Consider the following 24,769-nt stretch of genomic DNA (forward strand, 5'->3'; position numbering starts at 1 on the left):
TGCCTAAGAGTGATATTACCATTTTGTGTATATAATGCTATGTTTCTCAATCTGAAGAAGGTTCTAAAACATACAAATATAGAAAGTTCTATATCCAGTAAAGAGGCTGTTCTCAATGAATACTTGCTTTGATTATTTTCTTTATGGCATGAATAATTTCATTCTACCTTGTGTCAATTTCTCATTTTTTAAACTGAAAGTCAAATCACTCATCTGGCACTGTAATACATTTCATTGAACATACCACTCTTAAGAGAAATCAGTGCACCTGAGAATACTCCACACTCAATGTTACCTTAGAACTGCATAAACATGAAAAAAAAATGTGTATTTGGCATTCCACTTCACTTGACAGTTGTATATACATCAAATCTTTGTATTAAAGCACTAATTTCACTCAATAATTACATAAACATGAAACAAATGATTGTATCACATCATTAATCTCACCTGATAACCATATAAACATGAAAAAGAAAGCTTGTATGAGGTCAAACAAATATGAAATAAACCTTTGAGAACAAGTGTTGCATTGTTGGCCATCTCTTTCACGATTTGTTTTGTTTTCCCTTCCCAACACTAGAGGGATATTCTTTATTTTCAAAAGTTGGATGCAGTAAAATTCCTAGCTTTTTTTTTTTTTTTCTTTTTTTTCTTTTGCTCATACTTGCCTTTTTTTAACAATTTTTTTCTCATTCTTTTTTTTCTCTTTTCTGTGTGTCTTTTGAGGCATTTCTTTGTTTTTATTTCATTGCAATAATTTTTATATGCAACATCCTTAACCAAAAAAATAAGATATTACATGAAGCAGTAATGCAATTATCACAAAAATAATACACGAAACAAATACATAAAATTAAAAATAAGGTCTAATTTTTGGACAGGACTTCAAGACGTCTGATGATTAAATTTCTGATTAAGGAGATAATTTATTATAAAAATAACTACTAAAATTCTGTCACTGTTTTGTAACTAGTTTTAAACACAAATCCACTAACTACTAAAACTCTGTCACTGTTTTTCTTAATTCATTTTTCAAAAGTTAAACTACTGTATATTCATCAGTTACCTCTACTGTGTAATATTTCACATTATGAATGCTTCCTTTTGTTACCACATTACTGATACACAGTTGCAAGTATTTATATACCATGAAATATTGAATGAGAGCAAAAAACAAAATAAGTTTGGTGAAATACAAGAACTACAAATTCCAGATAAGAAACATACTGTTTTGTAAAAATGTTTAAAAGCAACATTGTACAGGTGTTACAAATACATTCATTTCTGAGAAACTATGTACAAAAACTGTTGGTAATGTGAAACAATTCTGGCAAACTGAAAACTTCAAAGTCATCGACGCCAGGATCTAGCCTCACTATCTTCATCGTCTTCATCATCTCCCAAGAAGAGATCTTCTACATTCTACAAGAGAAAGAAAAAAAATCCAATTTAACTTAAACTGTGAGTTGGTATTATACACACAGAATTTAAGCTGACTGTTAATGTGGACTCATAACCTATGTACTGTAAACACACTAGCCATACTGACTGTTAATGTCAAATCTGTATCATAAAAATGTAGTTATACTGACTGTTAAGATAAATTCTGTAATATAATATAAACACACTAGTCATACTAATAGCTGAGCAAGGTAATCGATTATCTAAGAAAATTGATTATTGTTTCATTATCTGAACAATTAATCAATCAAAATTAGGATTAAACTGAATGTCACTAAAATAATCAATGAGGGTTTTCAAATATTCTGAATATCCAAGTAAACTAAACATTGTTGTTAATCTATATAATGTGTGTTGGAGTGATAAATTGTGAGTTTAGAGTTTTGGGTTCACTTGACATGTTTGGTACCAACCACATCACTGATCATATCTCTGAAATTGTTCAACTCAAGATAGTCATAATAAATTTATAGTCTTTCTAAATGATCTTATTATTAAACATACTAATAAAATACACAACAAAACAACTGATATACATATTTATAAGTAGTGCTAGTACATGTCTAGTAACAATATTATAACCATGTATATACAGATATTCCTTCTAAAGCATGACAGTAACCGTATTATTACCATGTACATAGAGATATTCCTACCAGAACACAACAGTAATATCTTGTAGATGCAGATATTCCTTCTAACACATGACAGTAACCATATTATTACCATACACAGTGACATTCCTTCTAAAACATGACAGTAGCCACATTGTTATCATGTATACAGATATTTCTACAAGAACACAACAGTAACCATATCATTACCATGTACATATGGAGATATTCCGACTAGAACACAACAGTAACCATGTCATTACCATGTACATATGGAGATTTTCCATTTGGGAAAACATTACATAGTATTTAATTTCACAGATGAAAACCTTGACTTTCTCTTTTATAAATAGTGTAGAATTAAACTTAAGAAGTATTAATTAATTCTGAAAGAGAGGGTAGAACAGGTAGATATGGCAAGAAGGGTTTGATTTACTATCTGATGGCTTTGTAACCAAATGAAATTGAAGACTATAAAAATTATGGTTTGTTGAAGCAGTGACAATTTTATAGTGGGTAATTTATAATAAATTTTGTGCTTATTGGAGGGGTGCTGAAGATAGAGGAGTTGCAGAGAGCAAATATATCACATGTTACGCTAGGGAAAATTCAATATTTTTTTCAAATATTGCCTTATAAAATTAAAAACTTAAAACATTATAATACTATTAAAATATCAATTATTAACTATGGTTTTATGCTATACTAATTGGTATAAATAGAAAGATGTATTACTTACTATTAACTCTTATTCTACACTATACTAATTGGTATCATTATTATATGTAACACATTTAATGGTAGCAATAAGCACATTGCATCATCTTCTCTTGATGATATCATGTGAATCTCCATTAATACTAAACATTTTTATTATTATATGTGACACATTTAATGGTAGCAATAAGCACATTGCATCATCTTCTCTTGATGATATCATGTGAATCTCCATTAATACTAGACATTTTTATTATTATATGTGACACATTTAATGGTAGGAATAAGCACATTGCATCATCTTCTCTTGATGATATGCATGTAAATCTCCATTAATACTAGACATTAGTATCAGGCCTATTAAATTTCTATCTGCATTTTTTATCTGGTCCCTTAGATTTCCTATAACTAGAAGAGTGAATAATAACAGTATTCCAACCATACTATGTTCACCACATCCATTTCCAATTATATGTTTCATAACTCAATCCAGAACTCATCAGACAGGCAAATACTGTGATTAGAAAATCATTATTACACACATTCTGCTGATTCTTCAAACTATACAAGGAACTGAGTGTTAAGAAACACAACAGGTCTAATATAACATCTCATGCCAAGTATAATTAATTAGAATCATGTCACAATGGGTTAAATGGTAGAAAGTGGTCCAGAAGAAGGTGTACTAGAATCATATTTTTAAAGTTCACATTTCTATAGAAATGAGCAGTAACATTGATTAATATTTAACCTACACTCAAAACCATGAACCAATGCAAATTTCAGTTTAATTATGTCCATTAATGAAAAAAAAAGTGTATTCTGTAAGAAACAGAAGATGAAAGGCAGAAGACTTTTGAAATGTCGCCCATTACACGCTTATGCTTCTAACAAGCAGATGCCATCCATTCAACTAAATTTTATCAGAAACACAGTTGGTTGACTAATTATTCTACAGTATTCTCAACCAGTTAAAATTACATGTAGTTTGTTAAAAGAAATTATTCTATTGATTTGATCAGCTGTCAATAATTACATAACAGCACTTCACTAGTATAACATTCTGCTCTTATAGTTAGATAGACATTCAAGTGTTTGTAAAATGTTAGAAAAGTATACATTTTTTATGTACGTCATGTAGAATATCCAAGTGATAAGAAAATAAAATTTAAAATGTGCTTTATACATAACCACTAACGAGTTTGGTGAAAACCTTAAACATTACAAGATTTAATAAATTATGATATTTGATATGAAATTATGATATAAATTATAATAAATGTTCTCAAATCATGGTATGTACAAGAAGTAAAAAAAAAATGTTGGTTCAACCAGCCAATTGCCATCCCTTTGGTAAGTACTTCAGAATTTGTAACACTGGCAAACAAGCATTGTAGCAATAATTTAATTACTTGAATAGCTGGAATAACTGAATATAATAATAATCAAAAACTTACATTTTAATGAACCATATTATGATAGGCATCATTTACTGCATACCATGATGTTTTAGTGACATTAAAAACGTTATAAATAAAACTTTAGTATATCAGTTAGTATAGTACAGGGTTCAAAATTTTCGATTTAAAGCCGGACATGTCAGTTAAAAAAACAAGTTTGACTGGCACTTTTCCATCTATCACCGAACATCGTGACTGGTGGTCATATTCCTAACATATTGGACTCAAATACATCGTCCCCTCTAAAATAAGTGAGGCAAAAGCTGTGTAGGCACAGCCCAAAGATTTTGCTTAAAAGTATATTCTATAATGAGTGGAAAATAACTTGCAATATTTAAGATTTAATTTAAGACAAAAAAAAAGCAACTTTAAAAAAAAAAACCAAGCTTGTTGACCCAAGCCCAAGTGTTAAAGGAAAAACTGTTACTGCTAGTACTGGCGCTAAGCCTACTCGTCATTTCCAGGATGAATGGAATAGAGGCCGACCATAGCTGGAGTTTAATAATGCTACCGGACTGATATTTTGCTCAATTTGTCAGGAATATGACCAAAATTGTGGAAGGAAGAAGAACACCTTCATAACAGGATCTTCCAACTTTAGAGTAAGTGCTGTTAAGAAGCATGAAAACAGTCACACCCACAGTCTAAGTTGTCAAGCTAAGACAGCAAAAGAAACACCTGATTTAACTCCCATGATGAAAGAATTGAGCAAACTTAACCAGACAGAGAAAGATCATTTACTTGTACTGTTCAGGACTGCCCTTTATATGGCTTTGAATGCCAAACCATTCAGCAATTTTCAAGAGCTTCTGTTGCTGCAGGAGCACAACTTTGGTATGAACTTAACAGAACATTATGCCAATGACAAACAAGCAGTTATCTTTATGAAGTATATTGCAGAAACAATTAGAATTAATGTCAGATCTCATCTGCACACCTCATTATTCTTTGGCATTATGACTGACGGCTCAACAGACACTGCCAACATTGAGCAGGAGATAGTCAATGTAAGTTATTTGGACAGTGACTGTTACCCAGTAATCCACTTCCTGTATCTGCAGTCAGTTGAGAAGGCTGATTCTGAACACTTGCTACAAGCACTTAGTTCAGGTAAAGGTTTCTTAATTACCTGGGATAAGAATTTTCTGGATTTATCCTGAATTCCTAATTAAGAAAAATTAAAATGGACAATATTTCATGTACATTTGTGTTTTAATTTAGGTTTACATAGTCATTCCATTATTAATATACATCAGTGAAAACTCAAGAATTTTTCAATTGATTTAAACCAAGAAGAACCATGTATTCACCACTGACAAAAATGGAGCTTAACCTAACACAACTAGCGTAATAGATAATGGAGCAATTGAATTTACCAAAGTACAAATTTACATTTTTTTTATTATTATCATTACAGAAAGTAACTAATATTGGGTACTAATTTTTTGTACTTCCAGCATTGTCCATATATGGCAAGTTTCCTGACTGGCTTGAATCAATTGTATGCTTGACAGCTTATGGGGCAGCTGTCAATTTTGGCACATATAAAGGACTTGTCAACAGATTCAAGGTGCAAAAACCTTATTTGATAAGGATCCACTGTGTTAGTCATAGATTGGAACTTGCAATTAAGAAGACCATCAAGGATATCCCTTACCTTGATAGTATCCAAACCTTTTCAGAAAACCTATGGAAGTTTTATGACAGTTCGCCACAGAACTGGGCTGGCCTCAAAGAAGCTGGTAAAGCCAACAACATTGTTGCTAGAAAGCCAACAAAAGGGACAGGAACCCGGTGGGTGGCCTACAAAGAGCATGCTCTGGAGTCAGTTTCTCATAACTGGCCAGCTTTAGCAGAGCATTTGTATCAAGTAAAGCTGCATGACTTCGGGGAATGTGGACAGAAAGCTGCAGGATTATACAGTACTTTGACAAGCCTTAAATTCATCCTGTACATGGACATACTCTTGGCAGTTCTGTCTGTTTTGACATCTCTTAGTCTCAAAATGAAAGACAATTCTGCTACTGTGAACATTGTTTCTGACAAACTTGCTGTTTGCAAAGAGAAGCTGGGCAATATGAATCATGTTGAGAGATCCCAGAAAATTGTTAGAGCTCACAACATGTGAACAAACTGGCAGGTGGTTACTTAGAGGAAAGGTGATTGCTATTAGTGGTCAGACAAGGGCCAGAGGCTCAAAATGTGCCACAAAAGAGACAGTTGCTCAATCTATGGTTGAAGAAACTGCCATCTTCATAGGTAAAATTGTCACATATCTGAATGAGAGATTTAAAGAATTTGATAAGAATTTTATTGGTGCCTTTCAAATTTTTGAACCAAGCAACTGACCTAAAAGCAAGGAAGCATTGTCATCTTATGGCCATAATGAACTCCAGACACTATTGGACCACTTTGGTGCCCTGCCAGAAGCTAAGGGTTTCAACATTGCAACTGATATTTGCCAAGTTGAGTTACACGAGACACTACTCAAAGCCACAAGACTTGCCAAATCAGATGAGTCCCTGGCTAGTAGTGCAAATGGATTGTGGGCCCACATGTTAAGTCAAATTACTGTTGAGGATGGTAAACCTTTCCCTGAATCAACAGTGTTGGCCTTGGTATGCCTCATGCAGGTGATTTCCATGTCATCTGCTGAACCAGAACGTGGATTTTCCCAGATGGCAGTTATTAAGGATGACTGGCAGTCCAAACTAATAAATGATTCTCTTAATGACTTGATGACAATAAAATTAGCTAAGAATAAGACCTGTGATCTTGCAAGCACAGAATTACTGTGCAAGTCTGTAGAATTCTGGTGGAAGGACAGTAAAAAAAAACCAGACGATTTGTGAGTCCACATGGAACTCACACACATAGAGACAATAGAAATACTGAGTCTACATCAGCTGATGTATTAGTGCTGGATGACTAAGTCTACCAGTTTGATTGATGTGTCATTTTTAATGGATACAAGGCTTGTTGCCACTTGCTTTGAAATAATGTTTCAGTGCCATAAATAAAATGATTCTGTTTTATATAATAATTGTTTCTACTTGATTTCTTGTTTTTGGTAATGTCCAGTGACAATTTTGAGGTGTCCTGCTAAAAATTTAGAATATTTCTACCCCTGTAGTATAAACACATTGTCAATAATTGATATTTTACCAGTATATATTTATTAATAAAACTATGTTATACCAATTAGTATAGCATAAAATCATAGCTAATAATTGATATTTTAAAAGTATATATTTATTAATAAAACTATGTTATACCAATTAGTATAGCATAAAATCATAGCTAATAATTGGTTTTTAAAAGTATATATTTATTAATAAAACTTTCTATGTTATACCAATTAATATAGTATAAAATCATAGCTAATAATTGATATTTTAATAGTATATATTTATTAATACATATTTCTATTTATACCAATTAGTATAGCATAAAATCATAGCTAATAATTGATATTTTAAAAGTATATATTTATTAATAAAACTATGTTATACCAATTAGTATAGCATAAAATCATAGTTAATAATTGATATTTTAATAGTATTATAATGTTTTAAGTTTTTAATTTTATAAGGCAATATTTTAAAAAAATATTGAATTTTCCCTAGTGTAACATGTGATATATTTGCTCTCTGCAACTCCTCTATCTTCAGCACCCCTCCAATAAGCACAAAATTTAATATAAATTACTCACTATAAAATTGTCACTGCTTCAACAAACCATAATTTTTATAGTCTTCAATGTCATTTGGTTACAAAGCCATCAGATAGTAAATCAAACCCTTCTTGCCATATCTACCTGTTCTACCCTCTCTTTCAGAATTAATTAATACTTCTTTCTTAAGTTTAATTCTACACTATTTATAAAAGAGAAAGTCAAGGTTTTCATCTGTGAAATTAAATATTATATAATGTTTTCCCAAATGGAAAATTGTCACTTTCACACTCAGTACAAGTTTCATTCCCATGGGAAAGATAACCATTGGCTTGGATGATTTTGTAACAGTTCTTGTCACATAAGTAAAACAGAAAAGCTGTGATAGTCAGGGAAAATGTTTTTACTTTTTGCACACTAAAATTCTAAGTTTTTTATTAGTACATTATTCAATTAAATAAAAATTTAGTACATCAATACCATTAGTATAAAACAATAGGTTTAAGTGTTGTTGACAATCAAAAAAACAAGATTCAGACAAGAATTTTAATTTTGGTTTTACATGATAATTCATTAATATAAAAGTAATGTAAGGATAGATTTATTAAGGTTAGAATGGGTAAAGTAAATAAAAAATTTCATGAGGCATGCACTAATATAAAACATAACCTCCAAATTACCAAAAGTAATTTACAACTTACAATGGAACAATTAGGAGTTAGACATGGTTCTAAGGACAATAAAATTTAAATATAAATAGATGTATACTGTTATAATTTTAAAGCTACTTAAGATAAATGAATGTAGTTTCACCTTACAATCTGAAGTCATTTAGATTACGTTGGTTTTCTTTTAGTAATTATAACATCGGTCAGATTGACCATTGTTATGTATAGTAGAAAAAATAAAATATATAGTTTTCATGAAAACAAACATTTGAAACATTTATGAGGTTTTGGGGATTACAAAAATGAAATGAGATTTTTAAAATGAAGAAAAGCAATTTTCATCTTAGCATGAAAAATCACTGCACAAGGACTATTCAGAACAAATACTAGATGTATTGAAAAATCACTGCATGAAGACTATTCAGAACAAATACTAGATGTATTGAAAAATCACTGCATGAAGACTATTCAGAACAAAAACCAGATGTATTGAAAAATCACTGCACAATGACTATTCAGAACAAATCCAAGATGTATTGAAAAATCACTGCATGAAGACTATTCAGAACAAAAACAAGATGTATTGAAAAATCACTGCACAAGGACTATTCAGAACAAATACTAGATGTATTGAAAAATCACTGCACAAGGACTATTCAGAACAAATACTACCGTGTTTCTCCGAAAATAAGACAGGGCTTATATTAATTTTCACTCCAAAATATGACACTAGGGCTTATTTTCAGGGGATGTCTTATTTTGATATATTAAAAAAATGAAGTTACAAAGTAAAACTATTAAACTAACCATTTAAAATAAACTATTATTAAACTATTAAACTAACTGATTAATACTTAAACAAACTAATTAACTAACTATTAAACTAATTAACAAATTAATTTTTTTTAATTTCTTTCCTCTTCCTGCCACTCTTAACTAGGGCTTATTTTAAGGGTAGGTCTTATTATTGGAGAAACACGGAAGATGTATTGAAAAATCACTGCACAAGGACTATTCAGAACAAATACTATATGTATTAAAAAATCACTGCACAAGGACTATTCAGAACAAATACTAGATGTATTGAAAAATCAATGCATGAAGACTATTCAGAATAAATATAGATATATAGAAAAATCCTTGCACAAGGACTATTCAGAACAAATACTAGATGTATTGAAAAATCACTGCATAAGGACTATTCAGAACAAATACTAGATGTATTGAAAAATCACTGCACAAGGACTATTCAGAACAAATACTAGATATATAAAAAATCACTGCACAAAAGCTATTCAGAACAAATACTTGATGTATTGAAAAATCAATGCATGAAGACTATTCAGAACAAATACTAGATGTATTGAAAAATCAATGCACAAGGACTATTCAGAACAAGTACTAAATGTATTGAAAAATCAATGCACGAAGACTATTCACAACAAATATTAGATATGTAGAACAAATCACTGTACAAGGACTATTCAGAACAAATACTAGATACTTTGAAAAATCACTGCACAAGGACTATTCAGAATAAATACTAGATGTATTGAAAAATCACTGCACGAAGCCTATTCACAACAAATACTAGATATATAGAAAAATAACTGTACAAGGACTATTCAGAACAAATACTACATATTTTGAAAAATCACTGCACAAAGGCTATTCAGAACAAATACTAGATATATTGAAAAATCACTGCACAAGGACTATTCAGAATAAATACTAGATGTATTGAAAAATCACTGCACGAAGCCTATTCACAACAAATACTAGATATATAGAAAAATAACTGTACAAGGACTATTCAGAACAAATACTACATATTTTGAAAAATCACTGCACAAAGGCTATTCAGAACAAATACTAGATATATTGAAAAATCACTGCACAAGGATTACTCAAAACAAATACTAGATACATTCCAGGACAAATGTTTTTTTGTTTCTTTAAAAATACTGCACAAAATATGATTTTTTTGATATGTGAGTTTTATAATGTTTACTGAAAGACTGGCAAATTTTGTGAAGATGTACATAATATATTACAATTATATTCACATCAAATTTATAAAACAAGTAGAAAGAAGTTATGTGGTCAGTCAAATCAACCAAGCCCAAGCTGAGACTTAATTGACTACTTTCTTGACAAACATCTAGAAGTTTGATCAACTATTTTTTGGATGGTTGGTTGATTTGGTATTTTATGGCATAAAGCAGCTAGGCTATCTGCACCAAACATCTGATAAATAGTTAAAACTAAAGTAAATTTAGTAAAATTCATAAAAAGAAATTAAGGTAAAGCAAAACAAAGTTTAAAAAAACATAAACAGCATAAAACCAATGTTTACATCTAGTCTACAACGTTAAGAGAAAAACTAGAGTAATACAAGGTTTACGTAAGAGACTTTCTGCAGCATAATTGTAATAATGATAACTTGCCAGGAAGACTAACAATTAAGTACAAAAACCACCGTCAGTCACTTGAAGTTGGCCTTTCCAATCTTGGTTCTGAGTTATTTGATGTTATGGCCATTTTCTAATTTCAAATTGAACTAGATGGACTGTGATTCTTCAAAGGGAATCACAATAAAAAAAGGTCTAATGCATAAATTAAAAAAAACTTAAATGGCATTAAAAAGATTAATGGCCTTTAAAAAAACTAAAAAAATTTCCAAGGTGGACAGTGTCACCATCACCAATAACACTGTCTAACATTATGGACAAACCTTGGAATAGAATATGTTTAAAATGGTGCCGTAGTTGAGAGTCATAACGACGGCAAGAAAGTAATATGTGGCTTATTGTGACCTGAGTGTTACACAGACTACACATTGGTGCATAAGTTCCAGATAAAAGAAAACGATGAGTTGAAAAACTGTGACCAATGTGTAGTCTAGTTAGAAGAACTTGCTCTTACTAATCCTTACGGAAGCAAAACGTCCAAAGTCCAACATGTGGTTTAATTTGAAAAAGATTGTTTTCGCGTTTCTCACTCTAAGTCAACTGCCAGCTGGTACAGAGCCGAGCCTTTGTATGGAATAGGCACAGCGGTAATAGTGCCAGAACAGATAGACTTAGCTGCAGTGTCAGCAAGCTTGTTCTCGCGAATACCAACGTGGCCTGGTATCCAGAAAAACTGGATAGAAGAAGATGTTAAAGAGAAATGGGCTAGTTGGTGTTTGAATACCGGTGAAAACAGGGTATAAACCAACGTGAAGCGATTCCAAGGCCAGTAGAGAACTGAGTCAGTATAAATAGTGCAGTTTGAGTACTGCTTAGCTTCTATGTGATCCAGGGTAAGAGAAATGGCATACAGTTCAGCAGTGAACACAGAAGTTGTAGAGAGGATTCTGTGCTCAACCACTGAACCACAACAAACCATGGTAGAGCCCACACAATCACCTGATTTCAAACCATCTGTATAAATAGGAATGGAAGGATGGTTCAAAAGATGTTCAGCAAATAACAGACAGTACTTCCAATCAGGAGTGTCTGATTTTCTCAGATGACTTAAAGATATGTCACAACTGGGGACTGTAAGAAGCCATGGGGGTATAGGCTGACCAGTGGATATAGCAATATTATCCAAGGACAGACCCAATTTATCCAACAGTGTCTGGAATATGAAGGACAAAAGGAGCAATGGCAGATCATCTGTTCTGAAAAAGTATGGCCCACTGAGAAAGGAAAACACAACCTTTGGTAAGGTGGGATGCTTTGGTAAGGAATGAAGTTTTGAAGCATATAGTAAAGACAGCTGTAAACAATGGAGGTACAAAAGAGGTTCATGAGACTGTATGCATAAGCTCTGAACTGGGGAAGTACAGAAAGCCACAGTGCAGAGCTGAAGTCCTTGATGATGAATAAGGTCCATCATCTTTAAGGCCAAGATTCTAGCAGAGCCACAGACCAGTGATCCATAGTCGAGATTCGATCAAATAAGAGCACAATACGTCTGTAGTATAGAACATTGATCTGTTCCCCAAGTGGTGGAAGAGAGGACACAGATGTTTAGTGCTTTTGTACATTTGACCTATAGCTGCTTGATGTGTGGTATAAAGGTCAGATTACAGTCAAAGATAAGTCCCAAGAACTTTGTCTCAGGGACCACACGTAGCACAACATTACCAAAATGAGGGTTCAGGATCAGGATGAATACCCCGTTGGCAGCAAAAGTGCATGCAAACAGTTTTAGTCAGAGAGAAGTTAAAGCCATTTGCTGTGGTCCACTTCAATAAACAAATGATGGCACCTTTCACATTTCATGTCAGTCTTTGACACAGAGCACATTTGCAACAATGAGAGGGAGTTGTTCAGTGATGGCATTAATTTTTATACTGAAAAGTGTGAGACTCAAAACTTCTTTGGAGAGGCAGCAAGTCCCTCTAGTCCCTTCTGAATGAAAAAGGGAGACATTTGCATTGAAGGTTTGTCTGAAAAAGGATGTAGGATAAGAAAATGAGGTACAACAGGTGTTAGAGATGTTGAAGATTGCTGCTCAGGATCCATTTAAAAACAATCAGAAGAATAGCAAGAGAAGCAGGAGATAGATGGTGCAGAATTTCATAGTGTACATCATCAGGTCCAACCAATGTACTGCCAGACCAATGAAGGGCCAGTTTGAGTTCCACCAGTGTGAAGGGAAGATTACAGTTATAGAGACAATCAGCTCAAAGGAAAAGGGTGATCACTCTGCTAGAGTCTTGATGGCTAAGAAGGTAGAGGAAGAAGTGTTACAGACCCAGCAAAACCTTTCACCTAGAATATTAGCTATGCTCCGGTGTATTAGCTACTTCCTGGCCATCAGAGAGCAAGATTGAGAGGGGGACAGAATTATATTGCCCACTGACCTTTCAAATCTTGTCTCATATGACTTTGGAACTGGTGGTAGAAGGGATGCTGGTTGCAAACTTAATACAAGATTCCTTCTGGCTTTCACAACTTACCAACCGAGCATGTGTGCGGGCCTACTGAAAAGCGATGCTGTTTGGGAGTGTGGGATACCTATGAAATGTATCCCGTTTTTAAGCCTTCCGTGCCATGTGGCAGGCAGGATTTCACCATTGACGAGGATATCGTGGGAAACATGTCAAGCTTTTAGGAATACACTGAGCAGCTGCTTGTATAATACAGTCAGTTACTGCTGCCACACAATTGTCTATTGATGGCTTACAGATAATGGCAGGATCAAGTTCTGTGAGAGCAGTGAAAGAAGGCCAGTTTGTGTGATCTAGCTTCCACCAGGGCACCCGGGTCGGGTGGCACTGACCATGGCCAGTCTCTCTCAAAATTATAGGAAAATGATAACTGCAGTGAATTGTGGATATTGCCAACCCTCCATGAAAAATGGGAGCAAATTGAGAGATCAATAGCAGTAAAGGACTGACTAGGTGCATGAAGATAAGTAGAAGAACCAGTATTGAAAAGAGTCAGGTTGTGATCAGTGAGCATTTGCTCTATGGAGTGACCCCTCCTATCAATATCAGCACTTCCTCATAGGAGATGTGTCCATTAAAGTCCCCTAGGACTAAAAAGGGAGAAGGCAACTGTTCAATGAGAACATGAAGGTTTGATTGATCATATGTCTCTCCAGGTGACAGGTAGAGAGAACAAATAGGGATGGTATGACCCAAGGAAACACAGATGGCTACAGCCTCCAAGAATGTGCCGAGTGGCAAAGATAATCAACCAACAATGTCATCCCTCCATGCACTCTTCCACCACACAGCCTGTTATTTCTGTACAAAGAAAACCACCAAAAGGTGACTGTATTAGGAGGTTTCAGAAATGTTTCCTGTAATGGAAGACATACAGGATAGTAGGAAGCAATCAATGTTTTGATGTCGTCAAGATTAGAGCATACACCTCGACAGTTCCACTGTGTCAAAGTGGCCATTTTGTGTGTGTGTGTGCAGGTGAATTGGGTAGAGAACCTTTCTGTTTACAACCACATCTTTTTCTTTACTGTCTTTATTCAAGGGAGGTCTATCAACCTCCAAGGATCCTGCTCTGGGTCAATTGGGCAGGTCTTTGCTGCTGTTGGAAGAGGATTCCAGTGAATAAGGATGTGAACAAACAATCGTTATGCATCTTGGGGTGGGAGAAGAAGATGGATCCAAGGAAATGCCTGTACCCGAAATTGAAGGAAGTGGATCTTGGGATTTGTTGAGAAGGATTCTTTTGGAGGTACAGAGAGATCTGTCTGCACTCCCACTGTAGTAGTGGAAAGATGTGTAGCAGCATATGTCCAAGATGAAGTGGTGGAAAGCAACTTTGAGTCTCAGGATAAGTAATGTTATGAATTGTTTTCAAATGCTGTACCTCTTTTTTCTCCAAACATTTAGGGCAAGAATGAAAGTAGAATGGTAAGAGCCATTGCAATTGACACAATGAGGGTCCATTTCATACTCACAGGCATCATGGTCCTTGCTACCACAATGAGCACACGTCAATGAACCACAATGTGATGCCTTCAAGTGACAGAACTGCTGACACTGGAAACATTGGGTTTAGAATGTACGTCCGTATGCTGCAATTAAGATAATCTGCCTTGATGGTGGCAAGTGGACATGGTGATGTAAATGTCAGAATGAGGATACTGGTCAGCAAAGTAACTCCATCTTTGCGAGTGGAGATGTGCCTCACTGCAGAAACTCCTTTAGTGGAGAAACCACCGAGAATCTCTGACTCGGGGATGTTCTTCAAATCCCTTTCAACAATAACTCCTTGTGATGAATTCAAAGTAGCATGAGGTGTAACCTCAATAGGTATATTCCCAATTGCCTCTAAATGCATGAGGAGTTCACTGTGTTGAGATGTGGATGTTTCCACCAATATGCCACCAGATCGAAGCTTCTATATTAACTTTGGAGAGCCATCAAGTCCCTCTAGTCCCTTCTGAATGAAAAATGGAGACATTTGCCCTAAAGCTTTGTCTGAAAAAATGTAGGATAAGAAAATGAGGTACAACAGGTGTTACAGATGTTGAAGATTGCTGCTCAGAATCTTCTAGATGTGGACGTTTACCTATGGACTGTTTTTTTCACTATTTTATTTAAGTTTTTATTTGGGGGATCCATTATAAAAAAAGAAAATTTTGGCGCCCACTGACCTCACCCACCATGGAGCCCTACGAAGGGATGCACTATATTATCAAGCAAGGACACTGCAGCAATGCCAGGGTTTCGTGAGCACTACACCCAAACACCAGCATCATATACAATGTCCACAACACCTGTTGAGAACATCCAACACTGGTACTTAATTGACCCTAGCCCAAGTGAACTAGCTGATTGACCCAAGGGGCCACCTGTCTACAGGAATTCAAGGCCAAAGTGCTATGTTAGGGTTGGACCCTTCAACCACCAGGATCCTCTCCTCCCCTTCATGGGTTGCCACACACAGCAAACGTGGGTGGATATTTAGATCCCAGAGGAGGTAAACTGAAAGAACAAAACCTTCCCCTGGGAGGTCCCCTCACCATGTACAGGAATCCACACCGAGGAGCTGTCTGTTGAAACAGTAATAATAAGAGATGATTAGTTAATTATTTTTATTGAAATCAACTAACTGTAATTATGATCACTCAACTATTAGGATAATCAGAAACAACAAGTGTGATTAATCAGTTTAATCATAATTAGAATAAATCAATTAGCTTATATGACAATAGGCAATATAATTATTGCTAACAGATAACTGATTAATTTGCTCAGCTCTACAAATAAACTTACAAATATTTCAGATGAGATTTTTTGGATACCAACCACTGTTCAACCTCTGAGAAAGTCTCAAGCTAAGAGCCAATGAGCTTCTCAATATTCTATACATCAATTAGAAAATACAGACATTACTTTTCTTACACCATGTTAAAAATGAATTATGTTTTAAAAGGTCCATACCTCCTCTTCTCCTTCAATAATCTCTTCCTCTTCTTCCAGTGTGTCTGTGAGGCCAGATGTATCTGCTATTGAAGAAGTTGGTTCTCTGTACCAAGCCAAGGTGATTGCTTGATCACCATAGTTAGATCCAAGAGCAATAGCCTAAGATAGAAATAAAATATTCATTATCTTTACTTCACAAAATACAATCAGATCCTTTAAAATTACTCAGAGCAACTGTCATTCTTTAATTAGGCTTCATAACATTTAATATACCTCACATACTTGCCCACTATACCTTTTATCAATTATTTACTGCATTAGATCTGTTAAAAGCTTGTCCACTATACCTTTCAACACCTATATGCTGCATCAGATCCACTAAAACCTTGCCCACTATACCTTTCAACTATATACTGTTTGATAGATTATTTATACAGAGGATATATGGTGAAACCTAACTGAATAACTACCAGTTGTAGAAACACAAGTGTAAAGAACATTATAGAAAGTCTACCATCTAAAGACTTGAAAACTTTGTTGCAATCAGACCTTTAAAAACAGTATAGGGACAACGTTAATCCATTCTGCTGGAATGTGTGTAGATAACAGTATAGGAACAACGTTAATCCATTCTGCTGGAATGTGTCTAGAGAACAGTACAGGAACAACGTTAAACCATTCTGCTGGAGTGTGTGTAGAAAACAGTATAGAAACAATGCTAAACCATTCTGCTGGAGTGTGTGTAGAAAACAATATAGGAACAATGCTAAACCATTCTGCTGGAGTGTGTGTAGAGAACAGTATAGGAACAATGTCAAACCATTCTGCTGGAGCTTGTGTAGAGAACAGTATAGGAACAATGTTAAACCATTCTGCTGGAGCTTGTGTAGAGAACAGTGTAGGAACAATGTTAAACCATTCTGCTGGAGCACGTGTGGAGAAAAGTATATGAACAATGTTAAACCATTCTGCTGGAGCTTGTGTAGAGAACAGTATAGAAACAATGTTAAACCATTCTGCTGGAGCACGTGTGGAGAACACTATAGGAACAATGTTATACTTTAACATGACAATTAATTCTTCTTATTAGAATTCACACGTTATTACAAAGTTTTTTCAACAATCTAATATTCTGGAAAGCACATAAACCAACCACATTATCCTTGGGTGAATTTAATATTTTGGAATGCATACACACCAATCATACTATCTGTGGAAGCATACAGCTAGTGACAACAAACATTGATTACCATTAATAAACAAGACATACGGAATGCTAATCATCATGATTATTAATGATCTACAGTAATGTTTAGTATTCCTTATTTAATAATATGATCAGTATTACCTGATGTATAAGTTTGTTTTATTTTATAGATTTATCATTGATGCATGTGATTTTTATAAGACATACCATACATACAAGTTAAAGATTGTACATTAAAGCTAAATTTATGGTATTGGATCCAAATTCTTACTCAAAATATTTTTAGTTGACTATACTAAGTAAAATCAAGTAAAAATAAAAATTCCAATTATCTTCTAATGTTTAATTCAGTAATATGCAAGCCTACCCAACTTCACTAGCATTGAAAATGCTGTCCAGACACTGCTTTGAATATAACAAAACCTATACTTCGAGATGGACCTTATATATTCAAAATGCTTCAAATGAAAAAAGTTAGTGTTTAATACATTGCACATGAGAGGTATTATTGGGCAAGCAGTTACACAACACACTTTGTTACTATAGAAAAAAACTAGGCCTGTGTTCACAGTTCCTTCTTAGAAGTGTTTATGCATACTACGTATAAAATGTAGAGTTCTTGTGAAATAAAAATTACCAACATTGTCTGAATAGTGTAGTTACTATAAGTTTTTATATTGGTTTTATTTTTCATACTACAGGAAAGTTGATACTCAATCAACTGACAGTCAGGTCAAGTAACCTGTCTGAGGCAAGTAACAACTACATATCCTAATTCATGGTGAATTACCAGAAACCAACAATATCCAGGCAAAGGAAAAATATTAATTGCCAAGAAATATATAAAACTGCACTTATAGAGGTATAACAACACTTACGAAGTAACAAACAAGTACAATCACATAAAACATGACAAATCACAAGACGTATTTACAACTATGATTTCAAAATGCAAAAATATTCACAACTATGTAATAATCTGTTTTATAGAACCACTTGATAGTTTTCTGTGAAAATTTCAACAGTGACAATATTTGGAAGATAACTTCAACATCTGTGAAATGAAGATAAAACAAACATTTAAACAAGCATGAACTATTTAAACATGAATAGTTTGTAAGATCATGCAAGGAAAAAACAAAAACTTTATGCCTGAAGTTCATTATATCGAACAATTTATGTGATTTTATACAATCTTGACCATAAACTGAAAAAGAAATTGTTCTTTACTAAAAATATTTCCACTTGATTGCCATAAAAACAGGGGTCTCATGTTTCTCAATTAACAGACAAAGGAATTTTCCAGAAGTCACACGAAGCACTACGTTGGAAAAAACAATTATAAATATGTCCTATTTTGAAATTCCACGTAATAAAATTGTAAAGCTTCTTGGAAAAGCCCACATGACCTCACAAAAACAGGTGGGAAACTGATCAAAAGTGTGAAAAGTTGGTTTTTTTGTCATTATTTTTAGATAAAATATTTGTAATAAAACAACAAAACTACAGAATATTGAAAGTATTTATATCACATAATGAAAATTAAATTCAAACTGTTTGTCAGGTTCAACTAGGTAACATTTTTTTAAAATGGAACAAACAATACTGCCATGTAGTTTTATAAACTCCAATAAAATGAAAAGGCAAATATTTTAAAAACTTTTATTTACATTATGAAATAGTTGCATTTGAAAAAAACAACAACAAAGAATATTCATGATGTAAAGGATTTTTCATAATTAAAAAACATTGTTTAAAAAATGCAAAAACAATAATATATGAACATCACAAGGCTGATGATCCTTTTATATCTCAAAACATGACAAATATCAAGTCACAGGTTCTAGAAACCTTGTTTATATTTCACTTCATTCTTCCCTTTCACCTTCCAACTGACCTCAAGAACCTAGTTTGATTCTTGTAAAACCACACTTCTCGACATTCTTGGGTCTATTACTTCTGGCAATGGTGCATCAAAATAAAACTGATCCAGTTCAGGAAGCATCTTTTCAATCCAAAAAATTGTAATCTTAAATGAACAGATAGATTGAGAAATATCCATATAGTGAAATTGAAAAGTTTTCTACCAATTATGTGATTAATGAATAAATTACCAATATTCATACATCTTTCAGTTTTAAAATATCATATCAAGTAAAGTACAATAGAAATCCATAACTAACCATACACCTGTAAAGGAGTCCTTCCCTTTGCTTTCAGTAAGCAATTGACTTTGATAATACCATCAGACCTTACAATGGCATTTGCTAAGTAACCTTTCATTCTATCCACAAATAAACCACACTCCTGTGTTTGGTTTCCAGCTTTTGTGGACCAATCAAGTAGGTCATTTCTTTCACCATATTCTATTGCACAGGTGTAGATAAAGAAGAAATGTATATAATTACCTTCACTGTGTAACTGCATGACTTAGTGACCCTCATCTTGTAAATGTCTTAAGTCATTCTTTCCTTTCTGTCACCTATGAAGAAATCTGTACTGACTTTGTGAATTTTTTTTTTCATTTTCAATCTACTGTTATTTTGTAACTTTTAGTTTTCTCAACAAACCATTTTTCAGTTCTAATAACTCTAAATTGAGGAAATCAGGCTTTACTGACTCAGACCCACTATTCTTCTTTCCCTATTATATCCATAAATAGAAGTTTCTTGGATTTTGAGCAATTTTATTCTGCTTCAGGAGCTGAAAGTCTTATGAGAACCATTGTTTTGTATTTTTCTTTAATAGTACAGATGGACTTCTTGTCATGCTGGAAAGACTAGGCTACGTTGTAACAAGCTGAAATGTTAAACCTGCAGCATGTGTTCTTCTACTGAAGCATCTTCCTTCTGATCTGTTTACCACTAATAAACTCAGTCACAGGATATGTACAAGTCTGCCAAGTTGCTTATCAGACGGTATGACTAATACAGTCATTATTCTGCTTATGGTTTTATATGAGCTATGTTATTCAAGTAGTTTCTCTTGATGTTGGTTACTTTTTTGTGGAAACAGTAACAGGATTTGCACCTTCCATAATGACCAAATATATAATAGAGTGCATTCTTTAAGTCTTCCTTCAGCTCCTCCACAAAATTACTGTTTTGTGCATCTTTTCAAATGAGCACATTCTTATAATATCAATGTACTGTCTTCATTCAGGTGTTTACAGTTTTCTGCACTTTTTCCTGTTATATAAAATGAAGTTTTTGTGTTCAGTCTTACAGCATGGTACATTTGTTTACATTCCTACCATAAGAAACATGTTCTACAACTTTATGTACAAATGAATCATCATTTTTATTATACTTTAACTTGTACAACTCTTCTGACCTTCTATAATTATATAAGATTCTATTGCACTAAAAGACTTGTTCCAGTTTTTTGTACAAACATGCTCAATATCTTCTCCTTTTAGCTGCTGTATATACACAACAAAATTTATTTATTACACTCCAGAATAACAATTTGTCCTCTGACCAATAACAGCTGCTACTTCTTAGCTGAATGTGGTTACAGCCTCACCTACTCCATCAACAATTACAGTAATATATGGAACTCCATCCATGTCCACATCTCCAGCTTCTATAGCAAGATGTCTCTCTTCACAACCTGCTATCATAAATTACTTAGGGAGCAGTGATTGCCATTGCTAAAACAGGAAAAAATACAATAATTTTGGTTTTGTATGTTTGTAAAAGAAATTACAACATCAAAAAATATCAGTTTAAAAGCCAGAATGTATATTAAAACATTTCCTGTAATTCAGTAGAGTAAAAACAAAAGCTTTCATTATGCAACCAACTTCATGAAATGAACATGGTAATTACACTGTCTTATGGATAAATAAAGCTATAAATACTCAACTATAATTTTTATGGTTTGACACACAAACATAAAACTTTAATAAATTCCAATAAAACACGTGCACAACCTTTCATATTTACCTTTTGAACTTTTTCTCTATACTTTTGAAAAATGTTGAAGCTCAAGCAGGGTACATTCACAATAAAGCACACTTCTTGTGTTGTCTGTGAATCTTCAGGTCTGTCTGTAAGTGAAAGTCCATCTGCTGCACCTGACAGAATGCATTCTTCTTCTCATGAAAATTTTGTAGCTCATCTACCTTTGTTTTTTGCATTTTCTAATTACACCCACAATTACTTCATTTTTTGACTGGGGAAATTTCCTTTTGTTTTAGTCATGCTTCCAACACGTTTGTCAAGTGCAAACTGTCACAATGAAATGTATTTCTATCTGTAAACAATATACAGATTTGGGGACAAATAGCTACTACGTTGCCCGGGTTAATATTTCATTAGCCTATACCATGCATTGTCCATCTCCCTAACCAACACTGAATGTTATGTGAATTACCTTCACAAGCAGTAAAATAAATATATACGAGATAACCAGAGCTATATCTAAAAATAAAACTTTAAATGGGAATTATTATATTTTATTGATATACAATCATAACATGATCATGAAATGTTTGAAAAGGAGTGGTAGTTTGCCTAACTTTTATCTAACTAACCTTCATTAAAGCATTAAAGAAAGCAACTGTGTGGGTAAACAGTCACAAGGTAAAGAGATATCCAATGGTCAAAAAACAAGATGTATAGTATAAAGTATAGTTTCAACAAGTTATGGGAAAATAAATATAGAAAAATAAATAATAAGAGAGTAAAAATAGAAGTGTGAAAACACATCTTATGCACCAGATAATCATTACAAGAATGCTTTTTTTTTCCTTTGAAGACATTATTAAAAATAACCTAACAGACAGTATTGCTTCTTATTGATATAAACATGTAATAATGAATGCATATAAAATTATATGAGAAAACTTAAACTTATCTCTGTAATGATACTAGGTAGAAGTGTTACCTCTGTAATGATACTAGGTAGAAGTGTTACCTCTGTAATGATACTAGGTAGAAGTGCTATCTATGTAATGATACTTGGTAGAAGTGTTATCTCTGTAATATTAGATGAAAGTTCTATCTCTGTAACGATACTAGGTAGAAGTGCTATCTCTGTAAATGATACTAGATAGAAGTGTAGAACTCTTTGTAAGAAAAACGTTCAGAACCAATCAATGCAGTTGACAACCTATATGAAAGTTTGTGTGAATTAAACCCCAATGTATTTTCTATGGGCATATTTTAGTTCATCTCTCTTACAAATATCTGTATTACTTAAAGTGTTTTGATCATTTAAAAGTAAATCTTAAACATAATTGAAGTGGATAACCTCATAGATTTGAGTCTACTTATGACTGGTTTTATTTCATGACATCTTAAAATTATGTCAAAACTGCATGTTCACATAAAAAAAATATGTTTTTGTAAAATAAAATAAATTAACCACTCAGTAATGATGAACAGTAACAATGTATGAAAGACTGAATAGTTTAACCATATAATTTGTACACAGCAACTATATTTCATGTTGAGAAAGTTATTTTTAAAAATTCATTTAATAAAAACTGTAATGAATCTTCTAAAGTAAAACTATAACTAAATATTTTATTGTTTTGACTTTTTCAAGATAGTATTTTTAGAAAATTTTATTTCTCAATCTCAAGAAAACATGAAACCTTTTCAGTACCTGCAGGAAGGTGAAAGAAAACCTTAACTAATGAATATGAATAGAGCTAGAGTCTATTCTGATATATCATTCTGTCAAGAGTTTATAACTTCCCCACATTAGCTGCAGAAACGTTTTACAGTTGAAACAATATAAAACCAGTTAACTTTCAAAAGTTCACTATATAACACTGTACACAAATATTTGGTATTTTGCACATAAAAATACATCAACACAGTATTTTGAATTAATCAATGTTCAGCACATAATCCTAACATCTCACATCTTTATATTTAGCAATATGGTTCATATTAAAATAAAAACATAATAAATCTTTCAAATTTCTTACAATTAGAGAGCAATAACTTTTCAAAACAATATTGATAAAATACAAGCTGTAGCATGGGTAAAAGGATGCCTGTATTAATTTTAAGTTGTTACACAATTATACCACTTGCATTTTCACTTATTGTTAAGACATCCAGCAATATAAAACCACCTTTATCACATGAATTCTATCTTCTAAACAATAAAATATCAATTTTGTAACAAGTTGATGTTATAAGAACTGCAGGTATCCAAATCAATACTAACTTTAAGTAAATCATGTGATAGAAATTCCTGTAACAAGCTGATGTCATAAGAGCTGCATGTATTGAAAGTAATATTAAGTTTGAGTAAATCATGTAATAGGGATTCCACCTAAACTGAAGATAAACAAATCAAATTCTGAAGCTAAAGAGACTGCAATGAAATGCAATTAATACTTTGAAAATGAATCCAGATCCATCAGCATGCTAGACTGTAAAACTGCTTCTAATGGGTGTTGTGACTCAAGTACCTTAGATATTGCCAAATGGTGAATTTGGTGACATGTAACAAATTCACTATTAAAATATTCACAGGAAACAAGGCTGATGAAAAGGAGCATGGCTCATTTACCAAACAGATTCAATAAAGATGAGGTAACAAACATCCCTGAAAGGACATAAAACACTTTTTTTTTTGAATGAGAAAGAGAATCAAACAGGGCAAGTAATACAAAAAATACATGAGGAAAAATGGTTACTTTCTCTTGAAGTCTTAGGTAAAAAGACTCAGTGTAAGTATGAAGTCTTCCAAGAAAATCAAGTATGTGTAGCTTCAAATGCAAAGAGATGAGAACATCTGCCAGATATAAGTAATGAAGAATGTATCAATTGTGAACAAGTCCCATCTTGGATAATGTCTTGAAAGCTAGAATACCTGAAGATGATGAGTTTGAAACCAATCTTGACAGAATGGAAACAAGAGAAACTAATAGTTTATGGAAGGGGCAGATAAATCATGTTTATAAACAGATACAGAAAAACTAATTAACAACAATCAGGAAACAAATACATAACAAAATGAGTAATTTGGTGAGAAATTAGATACAAATGAGATACGTTATTGCATCCATCCTATAAGATAGTCCAACAGGATCGATAGATAACCAGTGAAG

General features: G+C 33.1%; 1 protein-coding gene across 2 annotated transcripts in view; it reads right to left on the minus strand.

The window, feature by feature from the left end:
* Positions 1-554: 554 nt before the first annotated feature.
* Positions 555-24,769, minus strand: part of LOC143239715 (RNA-binding protein 26-like) — an 80,193-nt gene continuing 55,978 nt past the window's right edge. For both annotated transcript variants that reach the window (XM_076481127.1, XM_076481126.1), the window contains 2 exons: positions 16,506-16,646; positions 555-1,425 (listed from right to left, as the gene is read on the minus strand). In XM_076481127.1, coding sequence (XP_076337242.1) covers positions 1,354-1,425; positions 16,506-16,646 — 213 coding nt within the window. In that variant the 3' untranslated portion in view covers positions 555-1,353. The remainder of the gene's footprint in view (positions 1,426-16,505; positions 16,647-24,769) is intronic.

The sequence above is a fragment of the Tachypleus tridentatus genome, chromosome 13 (assembly GCF_004210375.1).
Source record: "Tachypleus tridentatus isolate NWPU-2018 chromosome 13, ASM421037v1, whole genome shotgun sequence".
NCBI lineage: Eukaryota > Metazoa > Arthropoda > Merostomata > Xiphosura > Limulidae > Tachypleus > Tachypleus tridentatus.